The 15264-nt window shown below is 39.7% G+C and overlaps 1 protein-coding gene across 4 annotated transcripts in view; it reads right to left on the bottom strand.

Annotated features, from left to right (window-relative positions):
- Positions 1–981: 981 nt before the first annotated feature.
- The window catches only part of BMPR2 (bone morphogenetic protein receptor type 2), a 105760-nt gene continuing 91477 nt past the window's right edge, over positions 982–15264 (bottom strand). Inside the window, exons 8-14 of one of the 4 annotated variants that reach the window (XM_049798495.1) lie at positions 14210–14370; positions 12274–12421; positions 10873–11009; positions 5830–6002; positions 3456–4735; positions 1966–2043; positions 1597–1689 (exon numbers count right to left, since the gene is read on the bottom strand). In XM_049798495.1, the coding sequence (XP_049654452.1) occupies positions 1994–2043; positions 3456–4735; positions 5830–6002; positions 10873–11009; positions 12274–12421; positions 14210–14370 (1949 nt within the window). In that variant the 3' untranslated portion in view covers positions 1597–1689; positions 1966–1993. Of the gene's footprint in view, positions 1690–1965; positions 2044–3455; positions 4736–5829; positions 6003–10872; positions 11010–12273; positions 12422–14209; positions 14371–15264 lie in introns of all 4 variants that reach the window. The other 3 variants (XM_049798502.1, XM_049798477.1, XM_049798486.1) reach the window with 3 other exon arrangements.

The raw sequence follows: 15264 nt of genomic DNA, 5'->3' as shown, positions 1-15264 counted from the left end.
TCCAAAGAAAGGTGAAATTTACTTCAGATGGTGAAAAAACAATTTATCTCAATAGACATTACATTCATGTTCACTGATGCCTAAAATCAATGTGCATACAAACTGAAAGAAGGGTCTAAGCAGAGGGGAAAAACCCCCCAACCAACCAACCCTCCCCCGCAAACACTCATAACCATGAATTTTAAAAGCATGCAATAAATTTTAACAAAATGAATGAGGGGCTTTAAAAACTCTGAAGGGAGGACAAGTTTCAACTCAGCAGTAACAGTCAATTAGGATGCACTACTTGCATAAGTAATCAGACTGATTTTACCCCAGACTGTCTGCAGAGGTAAATCAGGAAAGATTTGTGACTCATCACAAAACTGTTTTGTGCCAAATAAGATTCATGATTTTTCTTCTGTATAAACAAAATATGTTTGCAATCTATCTTCACAAGACCTTTTGACAGTTATTAAGATTTCTGAATAAAATGTATGTTTCAGCGTACGTCATTAGTGATCTAAACAAGGTTTTACATAAATACAGGGTGTGAAACTGCACACAAAATAAAATGGAAAAAATGGCTGTTTCCTTACATTTGTTCAATGTTTTGTTAATCAGAACTTCACAGGCTGGCATCTACTATAAAGGAAACATATTTTGATTTGGAAGGATCAAAGGAAAGGTACTGAGCTCAGGGTTTTTTTTGTTGTTGTTGTTCCTTTCTAAAAGCCCTTTCAAGTTGGGGAAAATTCATGCATTGTCACCTCAGAGCACAATGTGATATAGGCAGCTGCTCCAAGCTGGCTATGGTGTGCAAAGTTCACTGTCATGACCGGCTGACTGCTCAACTGTCAGGGAAAAATTAACAAATAGAAAAAGGGGAACATGTGGCAGTTTAGAAACACACTGTTCAATAAAGCATACTGTGAACTATAGACTATTGCACATTTCAACATGACACAAGAAAAATAGGCGGTTCAAAAGAGAATACACTTTGTAACATAGAAATATACAGACTAGCTTGTGCACAGAAATCAAAACATGGTTACAAGACACCACTGCAGTCAAACCTGTCTTATAGTCTGCTTATGATCTTAGTGACCTTAAGAAACTGGTCCAAACTGATTATCAGTGATACTTTTTTTTGTTACTTTTTTTTAAAAAAATATTTTGAGACCACATTTTTGATACACATATATATATTCCGTGGTCAAAACAGACAGACTTAACTTTAGCGATACTAAATAAAAGTGCAAAAACGTTCAAAAAATAAAACAAAATAAAAAAATATGGAAGCATAAGCTAAAAATTTTCTGCATAGCTGAAATCTATTTAAAGCGAGTCCTTGGTAGGGGTTGCTGAGAGGAGGAGAAAGCAGTTTTTTAAAACGTCTTCTGCATGTTTGTTTCAAATAATGCAAAAAAAAAGGTCATTTGTCGGCTTTTAAAGTATTTCACAGGCAGTTCACTCCTGCGTCCTTAGATACCATTGTGGTGGCAGTGCCTCCTTCCGCAAGGTAAACAGCAGTGCTGGATTTGGAGTGGACTGCCCGGTCACTGCCATTATTGTTGACCTCGCAGTGCAGCGGCTCAGTGGAGATGACCCACGTTGAAGGACGCCACCGCTTAAGTGAGTACGGAGTTTTCACACGTTTCTTGATCTTTTCTCCTGAGCCTGATTTGCCATCCTGTGAGGAGTCACCTACTGAAGAAAAAACCAACAACAAAACAAACAAACAAAAAAACCACAAACAAAAAACAAAAACAAAGTAGAAAACAGTATTATGAGGAAGGTAAGATTAGACTGGAGTCCAGGGTTGTTACTCATGCAAAACAGAGCAAAAGAACAAAATCTTACCACACAAAAGCAACTATGTGGCAGAGGCATGACAGGTATATCAACTACACTAGCTGCCACTAAAACAAGGGGTGAGATTCTGTTCTCTGTCAGAAATTACTTCAGTGAAGTAATTTGTGTTACCTTGAATGCACATTGGCAAACAGCAGAATCAGCATTTGACATTTGAGGGGCTTTTGCAATCATAGTATCCTATATTACCTGTAATGGGAGGTACAAAAAAATGTCGCTACTACAGGACAGCAAAGGCTAAACTTTTAATAGCATAAGTAAATCATAGGTCCCCTAATCCTACTTCACCTGGCAAAGCATTTCACCTGAAGACAAAATGGTCGATTCTCTGTTAAGATCCTAAGTCAGGATTTGGGATGTTGGGTTGCAAAACTGGCAAAATCAAGTTTAACAAGGATAAAATTTCAGCAGCAGGAATCTGATTGTTAAAAAAATTTTCACTTTATATAACCTTCAAACCCTTTCTTTTAACTTAACCTTCAATTGAAGAGAGTTACTGCAATAGACTTTTTTCTTTACCTCAGTAAGATTTCAACTCAAGTCAACATGTTAAGACAAAAATTAAGGTTTCCTACTTAAAAGGAAGGCTTAGACATTCCACTGCTGAATATTCATCTAAATTTCTTGAAAGATTCTGTTCTGTTTTGTTTCTAAACCTTTTATTTCCAAACATGCCTGGCACCCCAGACTATTTCACTAGTATCACAGCCCCTGTCTAAACATAGTCAGACGTTTGCAAGCACCTTTCAAGGACAGCAGCATGTTCTGGAAATACATTCTCTTAAAAGTGCACACTAGGAGGACTTTCCAACAGCTCCAACAGGCCCAAAGTCAAACTCAGAGAATGCATCCAATTTAACTGTAACTACATGATTACATTCTCACTGTAAAAAGGAGAGCCCCATTGTAACCTCTTAGATCTTTGGCCGTAAAACTTTTAAGGCAGTTATTCTGAAGGAGTCTATTAAAATCAATTCCTTCTCTAACTACTTTGATTAATTTTTAATATGTACATGGTAAAATGACAAAGGATTGCTATAATTGTTGGAGCTCAGATAGCAAAATAGAGAATGCCTGACCCTCTGTCTAGGCTGGGCTAATACAGTAAAATCAGTTGCTTTAAATGTAATGAAGCATATAAGTAGCTATGATAAATTATTTTAATCAATGCATCTTAGAGCCAGCTACTCTTCCGAGAATAAGGAAAAATAAGGAAAAGAAGGTGTAATGTGCCCCTGAAGGAAGAAACAGGAAGCTTTTTCAATATACTTTGCAGCTGCCAAGGTAGGTGCCTTGCAAGGAATAATGAAAGTTAGAAATTACTCCCTTCCTAGAGTCAGAGTAGACAGGTTATAAAGGGGCAGATTTATTCCATGTATGTGGAAGGAAGATAGTGACCTAACATGTGCTGGAGTTGATGGAGACAGGACTTTATCAAGAAGACTGAAATTGCACTGATAGAAATTAAATTTATATGGTATTTCGCAAGCATGCTTTGGGGAGGGACAGAAGAGACAGAAGTATTTTCTATTCAAGCAGATATACATAGTTATTAAGTAAAAAAGTGTCAGGGAAACTGTTCAAGTCCTGCAGGCACTTACACTGCATACTACTGCTATCCAAACTATTTGTGGCTGATAGATCCAGCGAATTAGGCCTCTGTGCTCTTCTAGTCTGGGTCTGCCCAGGATTTCTCACTACATTCTGCATACTGACTGTAGCTGTGTCTTGCCCTGGACACGGATTACTGTTGTTGTTATTGGCATTTGTTCGGCCATTATCCAGTGGTCGCTCTCTCCTGTCTACTAGGCGGTCCAGAACACCTTCATCATGGCCAACCTGCTGCTCCCGCCTCAACAAGGGTTCATGCTCATCAGGGCTCGAATTAATATTCAGCCGACTATCCTCTCCACTGAACTGGTTCTGAAGCATTTCCTGGGCCCTCTGCGCTACCGAACTGGTTGTCTGGCCAGACGGCACAGTGCCATTGGTGTATTGGGTTGTGCCAGCATGAGAGTTTATGCTGTGGCTTCTCCCAGCCACTCCGTTCATGGTAACTGTCACAACATGAGGTTCTGCAGCATTGATAGTGTTCATCTTCGCAACGCCTGTTTCCACTTGCTTCAAGTTTGATTTGTGCTTGCCACCAAATTTTAACCGTGGCTCCTTTGTTGAATTTTTGGTGTTTAGGGGGAGGCTAGTAGGCCTCTTTGGAAGGTTCTGTTGCTTGGGTAGAGGATAGACCTGAGCAGATGGGACATCTGGAATCAAACATGCTTGACCATTGCCAGCCTGTGTGAAGTCCTGTTGTCCTGTCACCTCTACTGCAAGTTTTATCAGTGGATAAAGCAAGCTGGAACTAGTGCTGCTGAGTGGATCTGGCCCGCTAAACTGCTTAAGTGAATGTTCCATCAGATTCTCATCAGAACTTTCTTTCAGGTTCTTATCCACTTCTTTTGGATCCAATTTATTTGTCTCTAAGTCCTCCTCTGTTAGCTGCAGACAAACAGGGGTGGGCCCACCTGGCTGCATGACATTTGTAGTATGTAAGTTTGTTTCATCCGAATAAGGCATTTCGGATATGGTGGTCATGCCAGTGCTAGGAGTGAGGCCAGTTGTATTGGTGGTAGTAGTATTGGTGGACAAACTGGTGACACTTGTCTCAGGACTAGGGATGCGAGCTTGCGCTTGTTGCCGCTCATAGTTAATGGAGTTTCTGTTCTTTTCCCCTGAAGTCAATGGTGTAGTGGACATCGAATGTTCGGAAGAAATGTTCTTCACTATGCTGTCAGTGTGGTGGATTGAATCTTCAATGTAGGAAGAGGAAGAGTAATCTGGATATGGCCTTATCTTTGATACACGCCTATGATGCGACAGATTCCTTTAAGAAAAAATAAGTGATATTAAGATCATATATGTAAAAATCACCTCATATTATAAAGCCTCTCATTTAAGAGAGCTGAATGTCTTTCTGTTTCTTTTCATGCATAAACTAAGGACAGATACAGTACAAACTGAGATCTTACAGTAACATCCTTGAAAAATCTTGGGTAGCAGAAAATTGATTTTACTAGGACAGCAATTCTGTCATGGATGTTATTTATACAACTAAGTCCGATAACAGTAATTTTCTTCTATTTGTCCAATACACTGTTTGTCCAGGTCACTGCTAAGGTACTGCTCTAGTTGCAGAGAAGTAATGCTGAAGGAAGGCAACAAGAATGGAACACACAAGACAGAGAAAGTGATGCTAGGAAAAAGTCACAAGGTCCTAAACCATGAAAAATCTATTATTTTAACAATGTAGGTATTCTATGATTTGAACATAATTTTTTTCATGACAATAAACACTGCCATATACAGCAACATTACTCTTCTCTCAAATCCAGATCTCTAGTGTACACTATTAAGCATTGATGTCAGTTCTGCAAATTCTCACTCACTCTGGATCATATGTAAGCAGAGAATGTGCAGCACTTCTCTCCCTGGGTCAGAATAACAATGACAAATGATGGCCCTGCGGTTCTTTAACTGAAAAGCTACAGGTTTGAGACTCTCTGATTTCCTGAACTCTCATTGCCTGCAAATTCATGGTTTTTAGCAGAACACTTTGAACACAAGTTTTATGCATCATTTAGCAAGAGTCCTTAAAGACAATTCATAGTCACTTCCTATCTTTGCATGCCTGTTAAGACAGTTTGCCTAAGTTCAGTTTAAAAGGCCCCTCTGTATGAAGTACAGTTGTTTACATAAAAGGTGCCTGAATACTGGGTACACATAGGACATCTTAAGAACACAAGCAATCAGGATCATGTCATACAATACCCATATGCAGACCAGCTCATGTAACACACACCCACTTCATGGGTGCAGAAATGTTAAGCTAGCAGTGTGATCTAGCTTCCTTCCTGGAGTGAGCTGAGCATTGCATTGGGCATTTGCTGCTGACTAAAACCAAATGTTTTCTCTTCTTACCGCTCATTTTGCATGGCAGTTGACATAGGGTTGACTGTTGGACTAACTGATTTATTTCTCTCCCAAATCATCATGAGTTCTGCCATCCTTTCCTCAGCACACTGGGCTGTTAGTCGAGCTTCAGCATCTTGATCCCAACAGTCTTCAATTGTTTCTTTAAGTGACCTCACAGCCTACGAGGAGACAAACAAAACCCCTTTATCTTAAATTATTTTCCCTTTATGTTTGTGCTTCTAATTTACTGGTTTATGACAGCATTCTGTATGCATGAAAATGGTCACAAACTGGTGAGAAAGAGACACAGAAAATATACAATTTCAGTCAAAGCTAGTTTGCCCTAATAACAGCAATATGCAGGACTAATATTATCATACCTCACACAAACACCAACTGGGAAGACAATTACTTATGAAAAGCTACATTCACCAACGTCCATACAACCTTCAGCTAGCCCTCTGAGGTATGCATGCTCAGCTCACTCTCCCTGCTGAGTACTAAGGACTGATGATACTCTGGAAATGCTGTCATTGTTATCCTCACAACCCAGCCAACGGTCGCCACCTTGCTTCCCTGCACTGTATGCAAATAACACAGCCTTCCTCATTCATCATGCTTTTCTTCCCCTGTTCACTACTGTAACATCCAAATACCTCATAAATATCAGTGAATTTGGCTGAGCTATGGGAGGAGATTATTGCTGCCCTTGTTTTACAGATGGAGGAACAGAAAGAGACACACTTCCTGGGATGACACAGTAGGATGAATGGTGCAGTCAGGATTAGAGCCCAAGACCTTCAAAAAGTGCTGCCATACGGTCAGAGGCCTGGAGAGGAGACAACTGAAATTATGAGCACTGAACACTTCTGCTTCCACTGCATCCGGAGTACAAAACACAGGCAGATGTTTATTGGCCCCTGCTGCCAATCTACGGCCCGTGGATAGGATATGGTTTGCTAGAACATCTCACATCTACAGCCCAGCTTTAACCTCTCCAGCACCAATGCCTGTGCATAGTCCCAGCTGGGCACTAAGGCATTCAGTGGGTCCTGCTGACTGCCTCTGTGCCAGAATTGCCTTGTTCACTTCTGGCAGTGAAAGCCAGGACTTGCTCTGCATGCTAGCCAAGAGCCCTTCACCCGCAGAGCAGGCTCCTGGCATCGCTTGCATCTGGCAAGTCACTGCTGCTTAGTGATGCAGCTACGGTGGCACAGGTGGGGATGAGCTCGCACACAAGCAAACCTTTTCTCTCCCTTCCCACAGTAGACTGAAGAGGGGCTAAGCAACCACATCCCTTTTAGACTCATGTCCCTCAGCTAGAAGTACCCTCAGGGACAATGACAGGATAGCGTACTCCGTTTTCTCTCCCAGAATAAAAAGCCTTCATTCCACTTTTAGGACCTGCTTTAGTCACAATTTAGACATATCTCAGTCAGTGGACACCCTAATCTCCTGTCTCGCCCCTTAGTAAGGCTTTCCCCTCCAGTTTTCACCAGCAGTAAATCTAACTAATATATAATTTGTCTCTCTTCTAGCAGATCCTTTCCTTTTGATGTTTTAAGGATCGTGAAAGGAGTACAGGAATGACTGTATAGATAGTTAACAAAACTGAAGTTCTAGAGCTTCACATTTACCACAGTAATGTGTTTTCTATTAATTTCAGGTTCAAAGAGATCTATACTAAAATGCACTATTTAGAAGTTCTAGCACTCATAAAAAAGATAGAAGGGACAAGAAATCTGCATTATTCTATTATTCTCTACCAATATCCTTCAGTCCTGACCTTTGAAGTCAAGCTTGGGCCCTACTGTGGCTGTGGCAAATGAGACAAGAATGCTGCTAACATCTCAACTCAGTTTATAGCTCGTGAATTATTTTACACACATCATCTGCTCAGATTGTTGATTTATACTGTGAAAAACAATACTGCTAATAAAGGTCGGTATCATAACACATGTGTTGAAGAAGCAGACTGAGACTGCATAGGTAATCATAAATTTTTTTAGGATTGCACATCTTTTGAGGGCCTTAATTATGTGACCTAAAAAATAAAACATTGCTTTTTATTTGTATTTCTCAAATGAAAGGGGCAAATACATTTCTCTAATAGATGAATTTGCATGAAAGTGTTATAACCCAACATATCAGTATAGCTTTAAATAACAGGCAAAGTCTTTTATCTCATGCATTAGAAAAAGGAGGTTAGGACCTGGGTCCAGGTTGAGGTTATCTGGAGCTTAGTTTTCTGCAATATTTCCCCTAGAGTGCTCATTCAGATGTTATCCTAAACTGGCATAGGGTGGAGTAGGTTATATACCCATGAGAGAACTATAGATTGTTTATTTATTCTTCTTTTCTCTTAAAGCAATGGTATAGATCCATCCTTAGAGCTGGACTCATCATCATCATCATTACTATTGTTTTGAATTTTTTGCAAAAAAATTAGTGACAACACAAATAATGTGTTAGGCAGTTTAAATATGGGGATCATTACTAGCTCAGTGTCTAATAATGCTGGAGTCTATCAGCTTGTTAGAACATAATTAACATTTAAAAAGATAGTCTGCAAAACAAAACAAACCTTGAACTGTTTTAGTTATAACTGTCTTCAAAAACAGCTGTCAAGCTTGGTTCTTCCAGCAGTGCATTTGCCAACATGGCTATAGTTACAACAGTTGCTGCTTATTTCCTATATAGTTTGGGCGTGGATTTTTTTTCTCTTCCCCACCCCCCCCAAGACTGGCTGGTCAAAACTGTGTAATAAAAGAACCTCTCTATGAAGCTCTCAACTCAGTTACAACATGTTTTACAACAGTGTTAATACTGGAGGCTATGCTCCTCTCTGAAGATGGTTTCATGCATATTTACAAGTACCAGCATAGCTGAGGCCTTAGGCTCTCCATTATCTGCACAGTAGCTACATACTTATCAACTAGCAAAGTCTCTGAAGATTGAAAGGACTAATTTCAGTGAGGGAATAACTAGAAGTATCTTTTTCAATAAGAAATAAATATGTCATTTTCATATTCACAATCAAGATATTTTAGCTTAAAAAAGTTACCATGTATCAGGTAGAACCCAGTAACTATTTGCATTTCACTTTGCTTGTAATAAAAGACACCCCCCCTCCTAAGCTAAGGGGATTCACATTACCTCACCTTTGCTGCAGATGAAAGCAAGCACACAGTCTTACCAGAGTTCAGCTGACTTGCCATAACTTGTTGGCCTGCAGCAACAAGCAAGGCTCTAAGCCATAGCTAGACTAATTCAAAACAACAAACAACATTACTATGTTTATAGTCTTGAAAATAAAAATTGCAGATCAAATGAAGACATATAAAATTTCTAATGTAGTTATAATGAAATGATTGCTAGAAGCTGTAGCCTCTGACCCGCTTAGTGGATGAGGAAAAGGCTGTGGATGTTGTCTACCTAGACTTTGGTAAAGCCTTTAACGCTGTTTCCCACAGCATTCTGCTGGACAAACTGGCTGCTCATGGCTTGGACAGGTGTACTGTTCGCTGGGTACAAAACTGGCTGGATGGCTGAGCCCGAAGAGTGGTGGTGAATGGATTTAAATCCAGTCGGCGGCCAGTCACGAGTGGTCCCCAGAGCTCAGTACTGGGGCCAGTTCTGTTTCATATCTTTATCAATAATCTGGATGAAGAAGATCAAATGCACCCTCAGCAAGTTTGCAGACAACACCAAGTTGGGAGGGACAGTTGACCTGCTCAAGGGTAGGAAGGCTCTACAGAGGGATCTGGACAGGCTGGACTGATGGGCTGAGGCCAACTGTATGAGGTTCAACAAGGCCAAGTGTCAGGTCCTGCACTTGGGTCACAACAACCCCATGCAGCGCTACAGGCTTGGGGAAGAGTGGCTGGAAAGCTGCCCAGTGGAAAAGGACCTGGGGGTGCTGGCTGACAGCCGGCTGAATATGAGCCGGCAGTGTGCCCAGGCAGCCAAGGCGGCCAACGGCATCCTGGCCTGTATCAGAAATGGTGTGGCCAGCAGGAGCAGGGAGGTGGTTGTTCCCCTGTACTCGGCACCGGTGAAGCCGCACCTCGAGTCCTGTGTTCAGTTTTGGGCCCCTCACTACAGGAAAGACATGGAGGTGCTGGAGCGTGTTCAGAGAAGGGCAACCAAGCTGGCGAGGGGCCTGGAGCACAAGTCTTATGAGGAGCGGCTGAGGGAACTGGGGCTGTTTAGTCTGGAGAAAAAGAGGGTCAGGGGAGACCTTATCGCTCTCTACAATTACCTGAAAGGAGGTTGTAGTGACATGGGTGTTGATCTCTTCTCCCAAGTAACAAGTGATAGGATGAGAGGAAATGGCTTCAAGTTGTGCCAGAGGAGGTTTACATTGGATATTAGGAAAAATTTCTTCACTGAAAGGGTTGTCAAGCATTGGAACAGGCTGCCCAGGGAAGTGGTGGAGTCACCATCCCTGGAGGTACTTAAAAGACATGTAGATGTGGTGCTTAGGGACAAGGTTTAGTGGTGGACTTGGTAGTGCTAGGTTAATGGTTGGACTTGATGATCTTAAGAGTCTTTTCCAACTTAAACGATTCTGTGATTCTATGAAATTCTGAGGACTATACAACTTCAGAAAAAGTTTATTACAATGTTTATAGATTTTAGTTTTGGAAGAATATATTTACATTTTTGCCAACTTTGTTAGGGTGTTACTAGTTTATAAGATGTCAAAAGGCAGAAAATGCCTTTACGTTTCTCAACTAGCATATGGGCACTTCATGCATAATACTACAGATACTGTCTTACAATTAATATAACAAGTTATGTTCTGTGTATCACACTTCAGCATCCGATAATAATCATAGTATTTTTCCTTAAAATAAATCCAGCTTTCATGTCCATGGCTTTTTAAAAACTGAATTCAATGCTTAGGAAGTCCAGACAGAAGCAGCTCCCAATCCTTAAATACTAACAAAATTTTTAAAAAAGAATGTATTAAAAAATTGCTTTTAAGAAGTGAGTATACCCTATAGCTCGTTAAAGGATAGAATATTTTCAAAGAAACAATCTCACCAGGCTGTTCTCCTTCCACGCTTCTGGGAATTTTGGTCTTTGCTTCTCTCTAGACACCAAGACTTGCATATCTTCAAAAGTGGGATGGTTTCCGACTTCTGTCTGGAAAGCCATCTGGTACTCTGGCACAGATTCCCCTGTTAGGAAAAGAAAGAAAGGAAGAAAGAAAAAGAAAGGAAGAAAGAAAAAGAAAGGAAGAAAGAAAAAGAAAGGAAGAAAGAAAAAGAAAGGAAGAAAGAAAAAGAAAGGAAGAAAGAAAAAGAAAGGAAGAAAGAAAAAGAAAGGAAGAAAGAAAAAGAAAGGAAGAAAGGAAGAGAAAGAAAGAGAAAGGAAGAGAAAGAAAGAGAAAGGAAGAGAAAGAAAGAGAAAGAAAGAGAAAGAAAGAAAGAGAAAGAAAGAAAGAGAAAGAAAGAGAAAGAAAGAAAGAGAAAGAAAGAAAGAGAAAGAAAGAAAGAAAGAAAGAAAGAAAGAATCACATATTAAAAGGCAGAGCAAAGGTTTTCAGGTGATGAAACGTAGTATCAAAGTTGCTGTCTAACGAGACATTCTTCACTTTACCCCAAAGTCTAACTTCGCAAAAAAAGCTGAATTAACTGCAAATGAATTAAAGTGTTGTTCAGCAACCTCTCGAAGGCTAGCATATTCAAACTTTGCTGGCTGAGTGGCATATTCAGAATGTCTTAGAGCCTGAGGATGACACCTAATTTCCATGAAACATTGCTGACTGAATATATTCATATACTTCTTTTGGGAAGAAGCCCAGCGAAATTACAAGTCTCTGCACATAAAGTGCAGCTGCTTGACTACAGAGAGAATGCTGCATGTCAGATTAACTCTATATGCTTTATCTTGGGAAGAAGATGGTGGTTGTGACAATCTCACATGTTAAATTCTGGAAGTCTACTTCCTTTTGGTTTATGTTACCGGTATGAAGGATTTCCCTGAATTTTCAATGTCACTAGCATAAATAAAGGTATGACTGACTAAAGGCTACATTAAATAACAGCACTTTCTCATCCATCCTTTCACGAGGAAAGTCTGAAAGACACTTCAGGCACTTTTACCAGTTCTAAGAATTGAAAGTACTGCCTTTGCCATCAGCCCAACTCTCAATGTTTGTAAACTCCAGACAATAATAATAATGCTCAAATTGCAATTATCATGAAGCCTGCAAACTGCTTAAACAGGTAATTTAAAGTCTTTCAGCATGAACCATGCTTCACACTCAAACACACTGTATTGACAACAATCATCTTGAACACTAGATGGCACCGACTTAGTGGCAAAAACAATTGAGAAATTTACTTCCCTTCTTCAATTTAAAAAGCTATAGCTAGGGAGTAGCTTTGGCTGCTGGTACCACTTTCTACTATAATATTTTTTTCCAATTCTTTTAGTTACCTGGGAAGAGGTCTGTACATCTCATAAATATCTCCCAGTAGATAAGGCCTAGCGCATACATATCTACTTGTTTCAAAGCAGATTCACAATCCCTCAAGTTCACTGCTCCTTCAAGCACTTCTGGGGCCATATAGCGGATCGTACCAACCTGGAAAAACAAAAACCCAAAGCTTCAAATCAGGAAGCAATTTCCAAAGTCAATTTATTATGGAGATTATTTTTTTTTTAATACCCGACTTTGTTTGATATTTTCAACAGTTAAGGAAAATGCAGTTCTCTTCTAATCAATGTTCTCAGCTTCTAGACTCTTATCAGGAGCCTAGTCATAATAAAACCCTTTCCCTACTCTACCACTTTTTTTGCATGTACCAAAACAAAATAAGTTTGTCCCTTACTAAATGTTCTCAGATGCAATATGATATAGCAGAAATGTTTCTATTTCCTGAAATTACTCTGTTAAACACCAAGGTATGTGTCACAATGGAACAGGATGCTGCTCAACAAGGAACTTGTTCTCTTTATTCCTGGACTGTCAGCAAGGCTCTCCCCTACATCTTCCATGGTCAAAGGTTATTAACAGCCTTGGAAAGTATCTATTAATTTCCACTAGGAAATATGTTAGATTAAAGCAATCACTCATCAGTACTTGTAGGACAGTGTTTTGTCACAGGACTGTTCCATATCCCTGCATTTTAAACAGTGGTTTCCCTGTTTCTTTCTTCAGCAAGGGGAGACCTAAAAAGAGGACCTGTGCAACTAGGTACTATTAATGTAGCACTAGCTTTGTAAGCGAAGGTGATTAGCACTGTGAAACACATTCTTTGAATTCAATGTAAAGGTTTTCTATAAAAGCACAAAGACAACAAATATACTGAACCATTAGGAACTTTTACTCTTTGTTTAAAATAGTCTCACTGTATTTCAGTAGCCTATATTCAGATGTCACTGTATTTATGCTTACAGAAAAAAAACAACAAAAACCCCCACTCTCTGAATCAAAGCATCCTAAAAAAGAAAGCTTAAGAAGTCAGTTTCTTCTTTCTGCCCAGAATCCATTCTAACCCACTCCTAGCAGATGTTTTCCCAATCTGTTCCTTAAATTCATAAAAAGATGCAAATTCTACATAGTCTTCCTCAGCAGTCCATTCCAGACCTTGGCTGCCTTCTACAGATTAGAAAGGTTTCTTTGTAACTAACCTAAATTGTGCTCCTACAACATAATCCCATTACGTCTTGTCCTATCCACAGTGAATGCAAACAGTTGATCCCTTTCTCTTTGTAGCAGCTGTTTATATATTCAAAGACCTGTCTCTGTCTTTACTTCCCTAAACAACCCTCATTCTTTAATCTTTTCCCATAAGGTACTCTTTCAAGCATCCCCTGTTATTTTGTCCCTGTTCTTTCTCAGTTGGTCCATGTCTTTCTATATGCACTTAACTCTCCCAGATGTATCCCTCTGAAGTCCAGAAAATTGCAGATGACACACAGAGAAATGGCTGTAGGATGCAGAATGCAGTACGCCACCATTTCAGAAAAATCAAGACCAAACCCACCAAAGAACCTTTGGTCTTCAGTTAATACTTGCAGTACAAGACTGAAGGAACCTGTACCACATCATTGCAAACAACACGGCCCCCAAACCTACCTTGCATCTTCTTATATCTCACAGAGAAAACTTCAGCCTCCAGGGTTGCCAATCTATCACCTTTCAAAATGCTAGGTTTGTTTCCGAGTGTTTTGAGAATAAAACCAGTTTCCTCCTATCAAGGTTTCAGCCACCCTTCACCCATACTGCAGCAATTCCCCCTTACGGGAATTGTACCACCTTAACACTGTCCTTCTAACAACAGAAACAACTATTTCTCAGTGTTACTTCTGTACTAAATTGTCTTCAATTTATACCTTTATACACTGGTTTATCTTCATTTGTACTTACCTCACTAATGGCTGCATTATCTTCCTCACCTGGGCGTACCAGTCTGTTTCCAGTTAACTTCATGGAGAGTCCAAAATCGCTAATTACACATGTTCCATCATTCTTTACCAGTACATTGCGGCTGTTCAAGTCACGATGGGATATTGCAGGTTTGTAATGGTCTATTTGGACATATGGAAGTGCTTGTTAATATTTGAGCAGTTCTACTGTTTGGCAAAATGAGAGAATCTCATCATGTCTGCTTAGCTATTTTTATAAACAGAAAATCAACTTATCTTTTAGAAAGCTAACATTTTTGCTTCCTTACAATGAGCTCCACAGTATGCTATCTATAGAAAACTAACTGGCATTCAGAGTTTCACTGTATCTATATGATATATTAGGCTACTGCTATACACAGTTCTAATGTTTGCCAGTAAGCTGCTTTCCAAGGGATACTTCAGCATGATTTTGGCAGGGGAGACATCATGTACTTAAGCACAGACCTGCTGCCACAGCCCTGATAGCCATTCCAAATGCTCTCTCTCATATCCACACTCCTGTGTCAAATACAGCACCAACTATTTACATTATGATTGGAATTGGCACCTATGCAGAAGATATGTAGACAATGTTATTCCAGAGAGTCTGAACATGTTCATCTTGCAAATGATCTGATCTTTTCCAAAGAATAACCTCAGTTATTCCTAGTTTACATGCAATTTATTTTATTAGTAAAGCAGCCAGCACTATAGAACCAGTTTTACTGTGGAATTTATTCTACTCCATGAGTTCCTTCCTAGCATTCATAGACCAGTCTATGGCTGTCTCTGCTTTCTGATGGAAAGTTTACACATTTTCTGACTACTAATGGACACAACTGTCTGCACATTTTGAAATGATGAAGTTAAGATGGTAGCTGCAGTTTCAACGGCACATAGGAATTACTGATTTAGGTATTTTCAGCCTTGCACTTTTAACAGCATCTTCAGTTGTCATTCTTTGGTAGAGTTGATGCTTAACATTTTGAGATATATAGTTTGGAATTTTAATCCAAACATTAGCACCTTAACGTA

Source organism: Accipiter gentilis, chromosome 1 (assembly GCF_929443795.1).
Source record: "Accipiter gentilis chromosome 1, bAccGen1.1, whole genome shotgun sequence".
In the NCBI taxonomy this organism is placed as follows: domain Eukaryota; kingdom Metazoa; phylum Chordata; class Aves; order Accipitriformes; family Accipitridae; genus Astur; species Astur gentilis.
Note: the sequence above shows the minus strand (reverse complement) of the source record. Positions and strands in the feature narration are given on the sequence as shown.